General features: G+C 47.9%; 1 protein-coding gene across 2 annotated transcripts in view; it reads left to right on the plus strand.

Annotated features, from left to right (window-relative positions):
• The window catches only part of Arhgap39 (Rho GTPase activating protein 39), an 88,581-nt gene that overhangs the window by 60,316 nt on the left and 16,123 nt on the right, over window positions 1-12,142 (plus strand). For both annotated transcript variants that reach the window (XM_021182993.3, XM_021182994.3), the window contains exons 3-4: window positions 70-489; window positions 9,990-10,073. In XM_021182993.3, the coding sequence (XP_021038652.1) occupies window positions 70-489; window positions 9,990-10,073 (504 nt within the window). The remainder of the gene's footprint in view (window positions 1-69; window positions 490-9,989; window positions 10,074-12,142) is intronic.

Below are 12,142 nucleotides of genomic sequence, written 5' to 3' on the forward strand. Positions count from 1 at the left end.
CAGCTGGTGGAAGCCCCTGTACAGTAAGGGGAGAGCCAAGGTCTTGGTTGACGCTTTTGTCTTGTACAGGTTGGAGTGGGTGGAGATCATCGAACCACGCACGCGCGAACGTATGTATGCCAACCTGGTCACCGGAGAGTGCGTGTGGGACCCGCCAGCCGGTGTGCGCATCAAGCGCACCAGCGAGGACCAGTGGTGGGAGCTCTTTGACCCCAATACATCACGCTTCTACTACTACAGTGCTGCTTCGCAGCGCACCGTGTGGCATCGCCCACAGAACTGCGACATCATTCCTCTGGCCAAACTGCAGACGCTGAAACAGAACACTGAGTCTCCTCGAGCCTCTGCGGACAACAGCCCAGGGAGGGGCAGCCGTGATGGTAGCACTGGCTCCTCGCTGGAGCCAGAGCTGGAAGAAAGGGCACAGGAGCTGCCAGTTCGCAGTGGGCGGGCAACAACCTTGGTCACATCAAAGGAGGATACTAGCAGGTGAGGAGGCAGGTGGGTTGGGGGAGAGGGTGGGGCTGAGGTGGCAGAGAGAACTGCACGATGCAGCTTTCTAGACTGTTAGTTGTCCCATTAATAGGGTTTTTAAGTCCTTGCTGAACCAGGGTCATCAGGCAGGCCAGCCACCTCATGGATAGTGTCCTTAGTCACTTGCGGAAGTGAACAAAGCCTTGGAGGAAGGGAAGGGGAGGTAAGGTGGTGTGGCATACTTGTTACCTCAGCACTTGGAGGTGGAAGCAGTGGAGGATCTGGAATTTGAAGCCAGCCTATATTTAAGTGCGACCTGACTTAAAATATAAGAGAGGGGGAGGAGGAGAGAAAGGGACTGAGGAGAAAAGCTAGACATCTGGGGCCCTGTTGTCCTTTCCAGAGGGCTGCTGATGCACCTTCAGTGGGGATGTGTCTGCTCAGGGTTGTGTCTTTGGGTTCTTGTAGAGAATGAAGGAATGGCCTCTGATTCTTGCATCACGAGGGATAGAGGAATTGTTCTCAGGGGCTGGGCTCCTTTAAATTTAAGAAGAGGTACTGACTGTGACGCTGAGGACAGGCAGTGCTGCTTCAGACCAATGGAGCCTCAGCCAGGCAGGGCAGACACGGTGACATGGGGACAGAGCATGGCCTGGCAGGCCATGGAAAAGGTCGGACCAGACCTTGTTCCAGCAAGTATTTCTCTGCTGGGTATATAACTGGGGTTTTCATAAGGATCATTGTGTCAGGGGCTTTCCTTTCATTCCTGTCCCCAGGGATCCCATCAGGAAAGGGTGTCAGACCTTGGTGGCCACCCATCTCTGGGATGATGGCCTCTTCCTTTAGTCTGTCAGTGTGGTATATTTCACTGACGTCATCCTCTCACACTGAAACGCCCTTGAGTTTGTGTCTTAGTCCCCAGTGGTGACCACGAGTATCTGACACATAGCAAAGCCCCTTGTGGGCGAGGCTGGGGATCTGTGCAAAATCCCAGCCAGACCAACAGTCTGCAGCGGCCACGAGTCCTCATCTCCAGCAGAAACTTCCAGAAGAGATGATGCTAAAGAGACCCAGAGTTGAGACTACCTAGAAGTTAGGAACCAGTGGAGTCCGTGCCATAGAAAGTGGAGGCTTGGCTGTGATGGCACTAGACGAGCCCCAGCACATGGGAAGCTGAAGCAAGATCCCTTCCCTTTTAGGAGTTCAAGGTCAGCCTAGTAAGATCCTCTCCTCTAACACACAAACAAAACCACACTCACAAATAGAATCCTCAACCCTCAGTAAGTCTAGTTCTCAGGGATCCAGTACCCTCTTCTAACTCCCTGAGCATGACATACACATGCTACTCAGATACCTACAGGCAAAATACTCATGCACATTTAAAAAAATTTATTTATTTTATTTTTTAATATTTTGGGTTTTTTGGGGTTTTGTTTTTGGGTTTTTTTTTTTTTTTCCGAGACAGGGTTTCTCTGTATAATCCTGGCTGTCCTGGAACTCCCTCTGTAGACCAGGCTGGCCTCGAACTCAGAAATTCGCCTGCCTCTGCTTCCCGAGTGCTGGGATTAAAGATGTGCACCACCACTGCCCAGCAATATTTTGGTTTTTTTGAGACAGGGTTTGCCTGTGTGTAGCCCTGGCTGTTTTGTAACTCATTCTTTAGTCCAAGCTGGGCGCAAACTTAGAAATCTGACTGCCTCTGCCTCCCAAGTGCTGGAATGAAAGTTGTGTACAAACACCACCTGGCTACCTGCATGGTCTTAAATACCTGAAGATTAAAATTATTGGTACAACACAAAAATAGACTTTAAAGGGGACAAACAAAATTCAGCCTTAACTAAGCCTTCCCATTAAACCCTGTGTATGAGCCCCAATGCCCAGCCAGCAAGTGCGCCCAGCTGCTGAGCTGACTCTTCAGCGCCTCTTCTGCTGGGTTTGTTTGGTTGGTTTGTTTTGTTTTGTGGAGCAGGGTCTCAATAACCCAGACTACCCTTGAACCTTCTGGTCCTCCTGCCTCCACACCTGGGATACTGGGATTATATGTATGGTTTTTGTGGTGATAGGAATTGAAATGGACTCAGAGCCTTCCTTGCACACTCGAGGCAAGCAATCTGCCAACAGAGTCACACCCCAGACCTTTATGTCTTATGCTTTTGCTGTGGCTAATTTTTTTCTATTGCGGATTTCAAATGGCTGACCTAAGATTTTCTGTTACACCATTTGCTTTGCCCTTTGGGATTTGTGGAAGTTTGGGGCTTGCGGCTGTAAGGCTTTCATCAGGTCTGGGAAATTTTTAGGCAGTGCTTCTTGAAGCTTTTGTTTATTCTCTCTCCCCGTGACTGCAGTTGCAGGTGTTCTAACCTGCGGCTATTGTTCCTCAGCTCGCTGAGCCTCATGAATTTCTGTCTTTTTCTTTAATGTGTATGAGTGTCTGACGTGTGTGTCTGTACCATGGGTCTGTTTGTGCCCACAGAGATCAGAAGAGGGTGTCACATTTTCTAGAACTGGAGTTACAGATGGTTGTGAGCTACCATGTGGGCACTTGGAATAGAACCTGGGTTCCTCAAAAACAACAAGGGCTCGTAGCCACTGAGCCCTCTTCCCAGCTCCGGTTTTTATTATTTTGAATTAGTGTCTGTGTTTGGGTGTGTGTAGGAATGCAAGTGCCCTGGGAGTCAGAGTTACCTGTGGTAGTGAGCCACGCAGTGCAACATGCTGAGAACTGAACTTGAGCCCTCTATAAATGCAGTACACACTTCCTTATAAAAGCAGGGTCTAACTATGTAGGCCAGGCTAGTCTCAAACTCATAGAGATCTGCCTGCCTCTGCGTCTTGAGTGCTGGGATCAAAGGTGTGCACCACCTCCTCCTCCAACTGCTGTACATTGTTACCACTGAGCCATCTTGACAACCCCTCAGTCCTTGTTCTCTCTGCCAGTACCTCTGTAAATGGAAGTGCTCATCTCCATAACTTTTTTAAAACTACTTTTACTTTTTAAGAAAGATGTATTGTACGTGGGCACGTTTTGCCCGCATGTTTTCTGTACCATGCCTGTGTCTAGTATTCTCAGAGACCAGAAGAGGGTATCAGATTCCCTAGAACTGGAGCCGCAGACCGTTGTGAGCCGCTGAGAGGAAGCTGGTGACTTATCCCAGGTCCTGCACCAGCAGGAAGCACCCTGAACTGATGAACCATCACTGCACCCCAACTTTCTAATTATTTGGGACAGGGTCTCATGTAATCCTGGCTGACCTTGAATTTACTATATACCAGAAGATGACCTCGGACTTGTGGTCTTCCTATCTCTGCTTCCCAAGTAAAATTCTAGGCGTGTGCAGTCACACTTGGTTTTAGTCAGTGCTGGCGCTTTATGCAAACTAGGCATGCACTCTACCAAACAGCTGGCTCAGAGACCTGGCTCCTCATCTCTGGAACTTTAGCTTGGGTCATTTTATATTTTTGTATATTTTATGCCTCTGTTTGCCTTGTTTAGCCTTTTTTAACTTTATTATTATTATTATTATTATTATTACTATTACTACTACTACTACTACTGGTGTAAGTGTATTGTGTATATGGGAGTAGCACACACGTGCTACCGTATGCATATGGATGTCAGAAGGCCACTTTGTAGAGTTGATTCTCTCCTATCTTTACTTGTGTTCTGGGAATCAAACTCAGGTCATCAGGCAAGTATCGGCCTGCTGAGTCATCTCCCTTGGTCTACTCGGCTTTCCTTTTGTCTTGCTTCCCCTTCTAACTTTGAGCATATGGAATACACTTTGAATTACTCTCATGCCCTCTTCTGCTAATTTCACCATCTGTGTTCATTCTGGGCCAGGTCCAGCTGGCTGGCTGTCCTCTTTGCAGGGTACTTCATAAGCCAGAATTCCGCCCTGGTGAGGACAGGGATACTACACATGATGGAGGGCATCTGCTCAACAGAGCACTTAGGGTCATGTTCTGAGAGGGAGCCAAAGTACCTTGTGAGCAGCAGGTTGGTGACAGTCCCTGACATCAAAACCAGTGTTAGGGCTAGGTCGATGGCTCAGTGGGGAAACTGCCTGCCATGAAAATATAAGACCTGCATTTGGATACCAACACCTTTTTTTTTTTTTTTAAAGCCAGCCATAGGAGCCAGGCTTGGTGGGACACACTTTTAATCTCAGGAGGCAGAAACAGGCAGATTTCTATGAGTTCATGAGACCAGCCTGGTTTGTGTAGTGGGTTCCAGGCCAGCCAAGCCTACATAGAGAGACCTTGCTTCAAAAAAACAAAAACTGGACATAGTTGTACACACCTTTAATCCCAGCTCTCTGGAATCAGAGTCAAGAGGATCTATGAGTTTGAGGCCAGCCTGGTCTACAGAGCGAGTTCCAGTACAGCCAGGGCTACATGGGGAAACCCTGTCTTGAAAACAACAAGAAGCATCAGATGACAGCCTTAGTCTCTGCATGCATGCAAGCAAGCATGCACACAGAGACACACATACAGTGGCAAATGAAACCAATGGCAAACATTCATATGTTGTGAACTGTGACAATATCTTTGCCTCTTCACACAAACGGGTGTTGCCAAGGAAAGAGATCCAGTCAAGTGTAGTTTGAGCTGAGCAGGCATCACATAGCAACTTCAAGCTCTTAGATTCCTCTTTTGACATTAATTTTTAATTTGTTTTTATTTGAGCCTGGGTCCCATACATGGAACTCATTATGTCTCCCAAGATGGCCTCACAGTAATGGCAGTCTTCCTGCCTCGCCTTCCCTTTTGCTGCAGTTATAAGCACGAGCCACCACACCCAGCATCTGAAGGTTATACAGGATCTTTTTAGTTACATGGTTAGATGGATTGTAAAATAAATTTCTTTTGCATTTTGTCTGAAAATGTTGCAGTTAATTCTGCTACAGACATGTTGGTTTTGATGTTTGTTTTTTGGGTTGTTGTGTTTTTTTTTTCTTGTTTTGTTTTGTTTTGTTTTGTTTTTGAGACAGGGTTTCTCTGTGTAGCCCTGGCTGTCCTGAAACTCACTCTGTAGACCAGGCTGGCCTCAAACCCAGAAATCCACTTGCCTCTGCCTCCCAAGTGCTGGGATTAAAGGCGTACGTTACCACTGCCCGGCAACAGACATGTTGGAGTGGTATCATGCCTCCTCTTTTGCTGTTGATAGCTTGGGAAATAAGCAGCTGGCTGTGGTCTGAGATTGAGCCATCGGTCAGCCCATCTGTCTCTGGGTTGTAGGCTTCATTCACTAAGAAACACTAGCCATACGGGGTGGGGCAGGCACCTCTGACAGAAGGGTTTCAAAGTCTGAGGAAGGACATTCACGAGTTTGAGGCTAGCCTAAGGCTATATGACTGAAACTTTTTCTCATTCAGAAAATTTCAACTGTCTTAGTTTCAGAAAAAAGTCACAGTATAGTTTTAAGCTTATAGCACGCTTGTGTGGTGGGGCAAGAATCTTCATCTCTTCTCTTCTCTTCTCTTCTCTTCTCTTCTCTTCTCTTCTCTTCTCTTCTCTTCTCTTCTCTCTCTCTCTCTCTCTCACACACACACACACACACACACACACACACACACACACACACACACACATTCTGAGCATGACTGGTTGCAACACACTTTGGCAATTTTTACTCCAGGTTGTGCTTCATCCGTAGCTCATCACCCTTACTTTTCTCCTGAGAGACTCGTGTGTTGAAGGCTTTGTCTCCACCTAGTGGTGGTGTTGACAGGTAATCAACCCATTCCTGAATCCACAAGTGAACTACTAGCTAGTGGAGGAGTCTGTGCAGCAGCTAGTCCCAGGTGTTTCCCTGATACTCCGTCTTGTTACTAGTCCTTGCACATGTACCTTCTCAGTCCCTCCCTGTTCCTCTGCTGCCATTGCTGTCCAGTGGAGCAACTCTGTCCACTTCCTCCTTTCAGATAACGCTGTCTCACCACAGGTCAGACCAGGCAGCTCAGCACAGATGGGGCAGAGGTCACTACAGTTGTGTTTACACGTCATGTGTTATTTTCTAGCTTTTGCTCTGTGTTATAACTCTATATTTGAAGATACTGACCAATAGTTTCTGTTAATATTTACCATTCGTTCATTTGGTCCTTTGAAAGACCATACAGAAGTAAAAATAAAACTGTCTCTGTAGTGTCATGTACTGTGAGTCTTTATAGGCATATGTTTTGCAGTTTTCAAATATTGTCTAACAGTCTGAGAGATGTGGTGGCACACACCAGTAAGCAATGCTGAAGAGGATGATCATGACTTCATGACACAGGAACAGTGTGCTCACCTGGCTTTTACACGTGTGATTTCTTCCTACTATATGTAATATTTTCCTAATTTTCTATAGGCTGTGTACTAAATTCTTATCTATTGTCTCAGACCATGTTCTGCCCCCATAGTTAAATATTTTTAGCGAGGTGATTCACAGAGGAAACTGCCTTACTTTGGCTCATTATAGACTAGAGGCAGTGGAGCAGGGGAGAGACAGAGGCGCTGACCTACCCTGCAGTGCTTTGCTCTCAGCAGCTAACTCATCTCTTCAGAGCACTCTACTCCCACAGAAACTCATCACTCCCTCAGAGGGAGTGGTCATCAAGGTAGCCTTTCCACATCATTAGGTTAGAAGCAGATTTCAGTGTGAGTTGGTGAAAGCAAAGCATGGCGTGTGCATTTGGGTTGGTAATCAGACTGTGTGTGGGTCTCGGAGCCCGTGCTTTCTCAGGACTGCGGTGTCTGAGCAGGCAGCTTTCTGCCGCATGTTCGCGCTGTGGTGCCATTGAGCTCTGCCTCTTTACTTTCAGCATCTCCCCTTAACTGTTTTTACATTTTTTTCAGTATTTTTATTTTGTGTGTGAGTCTAGGCAGATGTGTTTGCCTGTCTGTTGTGTGCCTGTGGAGGTCACAGGTCAGCTTCAGAGGTCTTTGTCTATCATCACTTTCCGGCGTATTTTTTGAAGCAACACCTCCTACTACCTGGAAGTTTGCCATTTTGGCTAGATTTGCTTGTCCATCAGCTCCCAGGATCCCCGTCTCCGTCTCCCAGCCTAGAGCTTCAGGTGTGTGACGTCACACTGGCTTTTTTACATAGATGCTAGAGTCTGAGCTCAGATCCTCAGGCTTCACCCAGTAAGCCACCCCGTAGTCACCCCTCAACCAACTTAGAGTTCTGACCCAGCACGGTCCTTATTCTACTTGTAAAGAGGGTCCTAATGCCGCCCTTGAACCTCAGTGTCCCGATTGTTGAAGTTAGAAGCATAAATCCCGAAGCCCAGCTAAAGTGAGGCTTTGATGGGAATGATGCTTGAAATTGAACCCAGGGCCTTGTGTGCCTGAGGTAAGTTTCCACTACTGAGCTGCACTGTTAATTTACGCCCTAGATGTCGGCTTCTTTTTTGTTGCTGTTGTTGCCAAATACACTTGGTTTTTAAATAGTCAGCTAAAAAGCAGAAAAGTCGCAGGAGGTGGTTATATGCCTGGCTATTCACCGGCTCCATGTGATGTGTTTGGTAGCTCAGGCAGAGAGAACCAGGAGAACTTCGTGAAGGACATAGTGGTGGTAAGCCTTCCTGGATGACGAGAACCTTTTCCATAGATCTGTACTGAGCTCCGTGAGGAGAGTTTAAGGCTCGTGTTTGAATATAAAACAGTAGAAGGGAAGGATATTCTATTTTTAGAAGGTAGTTAATCTTGAAGGAGTTTACAGTTTGGAGAGAGACCACCCATCATACAACTGAATAGTCTGGTCTCTAGGCCCTGGTAGTCTAGGTCTCATATCTATAGCCCCTCCTGAGGAATTCATACCACCTACTGTCCAGGAAGAGTGCAGGTGTCCCCGTGATGGGGATACCTGTGGGCAGATGCTCATATTTGGATCTTAGGATCAAAATGAGGAGAGTTAAAAGTGGAGGAGTTTGCTCCATTTGGCAGGATTAACACTATATACCATGAAAATCCTCTAGCATTCAGAGGCTCTTTCAACAGTACTACATATGCCGGTTCAGAAATCTGCCGTTTTGCCTAGAGCCAAGGAATCGGACAAAGAAATTTAAGCCGCATCTCATTCACATCCAGGCTAAAGTGTGATCTAAGGAATGAATGAGGTGTGTGCAAATGGAATGCAGGTCTTAAAAGACATTAGGGTACTTGTGATCCTTGTATAATTTAACTATTCAAGATTATATATAATATGAAATTTCCTAATAATGCTGTTCTTTAACTTTTTTTTTTTTTTTTTTTTTTGAGACAGGGTTTCTCTGTGTAGCCCTGACTGTCCTGGAACTCACTCAGAAGATCAGGCTGGCCTCGAACTCAGAATCGCTTGCTTCTGCCTCCTGAGTGCTGGGATTAAAAGTGTGCACCACCACCTCCTGGCTTGTTCTTTAACTTTTAAGTGAAGGCTAGGAGGCTACAAGTCTCCATTAATACTACTAGTAACTTTTTGTTTTAGCTTTTTAAGACTGACATCTAGACTGGGTATAACGGTGCACACCTTGAATCCCAACCCGGGAGGCAGAGGCAGGAGGAGCTCAGTGAGTCTGAGGTCAGCTGGTCCGCATGGTGAGGCCCTGTCTCAAAGCAATAAAGACTGAAAGCAGCCAGTGCCCCTCTATCTATGCATCAGCAGCTGTCCCAAAATTGTCTTACCCTCTGGCAGCAAGAGTCTACACTAGCACCCTGGCTCTCTGCCTTCTCTTACTGAGTGGTGTAAAAGCCAGGGTTCAGTAGAGATAATCCTGATCAGACTAAATCAGTCTTTCCTTCTAGACTACGGAAGTTCCTTCTCAGTCACAAGCAGGTGTCCATTTGGCCACCTGCCTCTTGGATAGCTGACAAGGATAATCACTATTTAGATACCCACTTCTGATATCTCCTAGATGTCTTTTTGTCTGCCCTCAGAACATTACAGTCCCCAGAAGAGTCTTTGTAGCATGTCTTCTCTGGTTTTCTGCCATATCTGATTAAAGCTCTCAGTAGCTCCATCTCTGAGCCCTTAGAACAGTGGCTGCCATTCTAGGACAGGGCTGGTATCCTGGCATGCTCCATGGCCTCTGGACCACTCTGGCTGTTCTTACAGTAGAAGATAGGAAAGACGGAAGAATTCTTGCTTAGACCATAAAAAGGAGCACAGCGACATGGTGGTTCCTACTCATATCCCAGCACTCGGAAGGTAGAGGCAGATGGATCTCTGGGAGTGCTGGGCCAGCCAGAGCTGCATAGTGAGCTCCTAGCTATAAACTAAGAAAAGAAGGAACGAAGAAACATAACAAGTGCAATCCAGGTCATCCCCAGGGCTGGGAGGGGCAGTCGGCTCCTGTGTGCTGCACCCAGACTCATCCCCAGGGCTGGGAGGGGCAGTCGGCTCCTGTGTGCTGCACCCAGACTCATCCCCAGGGCTGGGAGGGGCAGTCGGCTCCTGTGTGCTGCACCCAGACTCATCCCCAGAGCTGGGAGGGGCAGTTGGCTCCTGTGTGCTGCACCCAGACTCATTTCGCTTTCTTTCTGCTGTGTCTCAGTTGTTCGCCACCAGGTGTGCTCCTGGAGAAGGACTATGAGGTATACCGGGATTACAGTGCCGACGGCCAGCTCCTTCACTACAGGTAGAACTGCTCCATGTTGGACACACCTGTCTTCTGATCTGAGTGTCCTGGGTGGGCTGGAGTGGAGTTTGGTGGAGCCCAAGGGGAGGTTGTAAAGCTCACCAGCACCTTGGGTGTAAGCACAAGACACTCAGCATAGCCCCGGCCTCACTGGGAATTCCATTTTGGAAGAGTCGTGTGGCTCCTCTCAGCTTCTGGAGGAAGCATGAGGTCTACCCCTGGGTGATACAGACCCCATACTGCAGTTACCAGACCCAGTCAGGAGACCCAGGTGTCAGAGAAGGAAGCAGGTTCCCTAACAAAATGGTAGCAGTCACCTATAATCTTTCTTAGTGACTGGTTTGCTGTGGCAAATGTAGGGCATTTGCAGAGTATTATGCCTGAGGGTGTCCAGGGGTCCTAAACACAGACCACCCAGGAACAGCATTGGGACTGGGGAAGAAATTGAAAGACATGAGAGGCCTTGAGTTTGCTCATCCAATTGGATTTGTTTCCTAGCTGTGGAAGGAAATCCGATTCTGCCCTGGTCCTAAGTAACTGTGTTACTACAGGTGTATTCTTGGCCTCCCTGGGATTCATTTTCTCATCAGCAATATGGGTCTGGTAGAGACTTATCTCCATGGTAACAATTCAGACCTCAGCTCTGGCCATGAGGTGTGAGATTTCTCATGGCTCTTATTTAGCCACTGTCGTAAGCTGAGGAAGTGCACTGCGTATGGCAGATGGCCCCATCTAGCCTTCGGCTGGCGAGCACTGTTGGGGGGCTGTTACCCCTTAACATCAGGGCTCATTAGTAACATGCCCATCACCATCTGCACATAGATACCAGTAGTGCTTCCGGGGAAGCAGATACCCCTCACAGCCACAAATCCCAGTGGACTAAAGAGGCTCGGCAGGCTTTTCTAGATATTGTCAGATTCAGTGGCAGACAGGAAAAGTGAGCCCACTTGGGTCCTTCCACCCTTTGGTCCCCATGTTAGCAGTCCAGCAACTCTCAGCCCTGTGAAACACACCTGCCACACTAGCTGACGTACACCAGGCTCCACAGAGATTTAGAGACCCTCCTTGGAGTTCCCTAGGTTTCTAGCCTTGCAGCATTTCCCCGTGGCTGCTGTCTATCCCTGGGGTGTCTTCCACTCCTCCCTTAGTCACTCCGTGTCACCTGCTAGCAGTGATGCCATTGGGCGTCCCTTTTAGAATCTCATGTACTCTCCAGTGGACCTGGCCAGCACAGAGCAAGCAGCTGCACTTCTAAACCAGGAGGACCCTCAGGGCTCTGCTGCATTCCAGTGGCCTGCCCATGGCACTGCTTGCCTGACACAACCTAGAAAGTGTCCTGGCCCTCCACGGGGGAGAAGGTCTGACTTCAGTCAGTTACCTGCTAGAGGCTGCTCCATGTAAGGCACCCAGACTTCTCTTCCTGCCCCTGCCATACTGTGTTCCATTGTACAGACCAAAGGAATGATTCTACCCAAATCTACCTTGGTGAACTTGGGAGTTTACTGCTCTCGCTTATGGAGTCTAAGGCACCCAGTGAATCTGCATCACTGCAGAGTCCTAGCACGTATGGAGGGTGACCTCAGAAAAGCTGTGTCATTGAGCTCCCTCTCCCACCCCAACACACACATCCTATATATCCTAACATCTTCCAAGATCCCTTGCACTAAGAAGGACAAACAAGAGAGAGCAGTGAGAGGGCTGGGGTGGAACTCCAGGTCAGCGTCCTGTGACCCTCCTCTCACCTTCTACTGGGGATATTAGCAGTCTGTTATCAGCATGAGACCCTGTCTCCAACAAAAGGAGTCCCGTTCCCATGTATCCACCTGTCACTGTATTGTTCTACTTATTTCACTGCTGTGGTGAGGCCACATCATCTCTACTCAAACAGTAGCAAGCTAACCATGAATGTCAGCAAGGAAAGGCCACACTGCCGTACTGTTGTGTCAATTGCTGCTGTCACTGAGACTTTGGCACAGATAGCAGTGACATCTGAAGAAGAGGGTGGGTCACAAGAGGATACTGGTGCTTGTAAGAGCTAAAGCCAGAGGCTTGCTTGAATTGGGTTTCTG

The sequence above is a fragment of the Mus caroli genome, unplaced genomic scaffold (assembly GCF_978045245.1).
Source record: "Mus caroli unplaced genomic scaffold, Mus_caroli_1 scaffold_16, whole genome shotgun sequence".
NCBI classification, from domain to species: domain Eukaryota; kingdom Metazoa; phylum Chordata; class Mammalia; order Rodentia; family Muridae; genus Mus; species Mus caroli.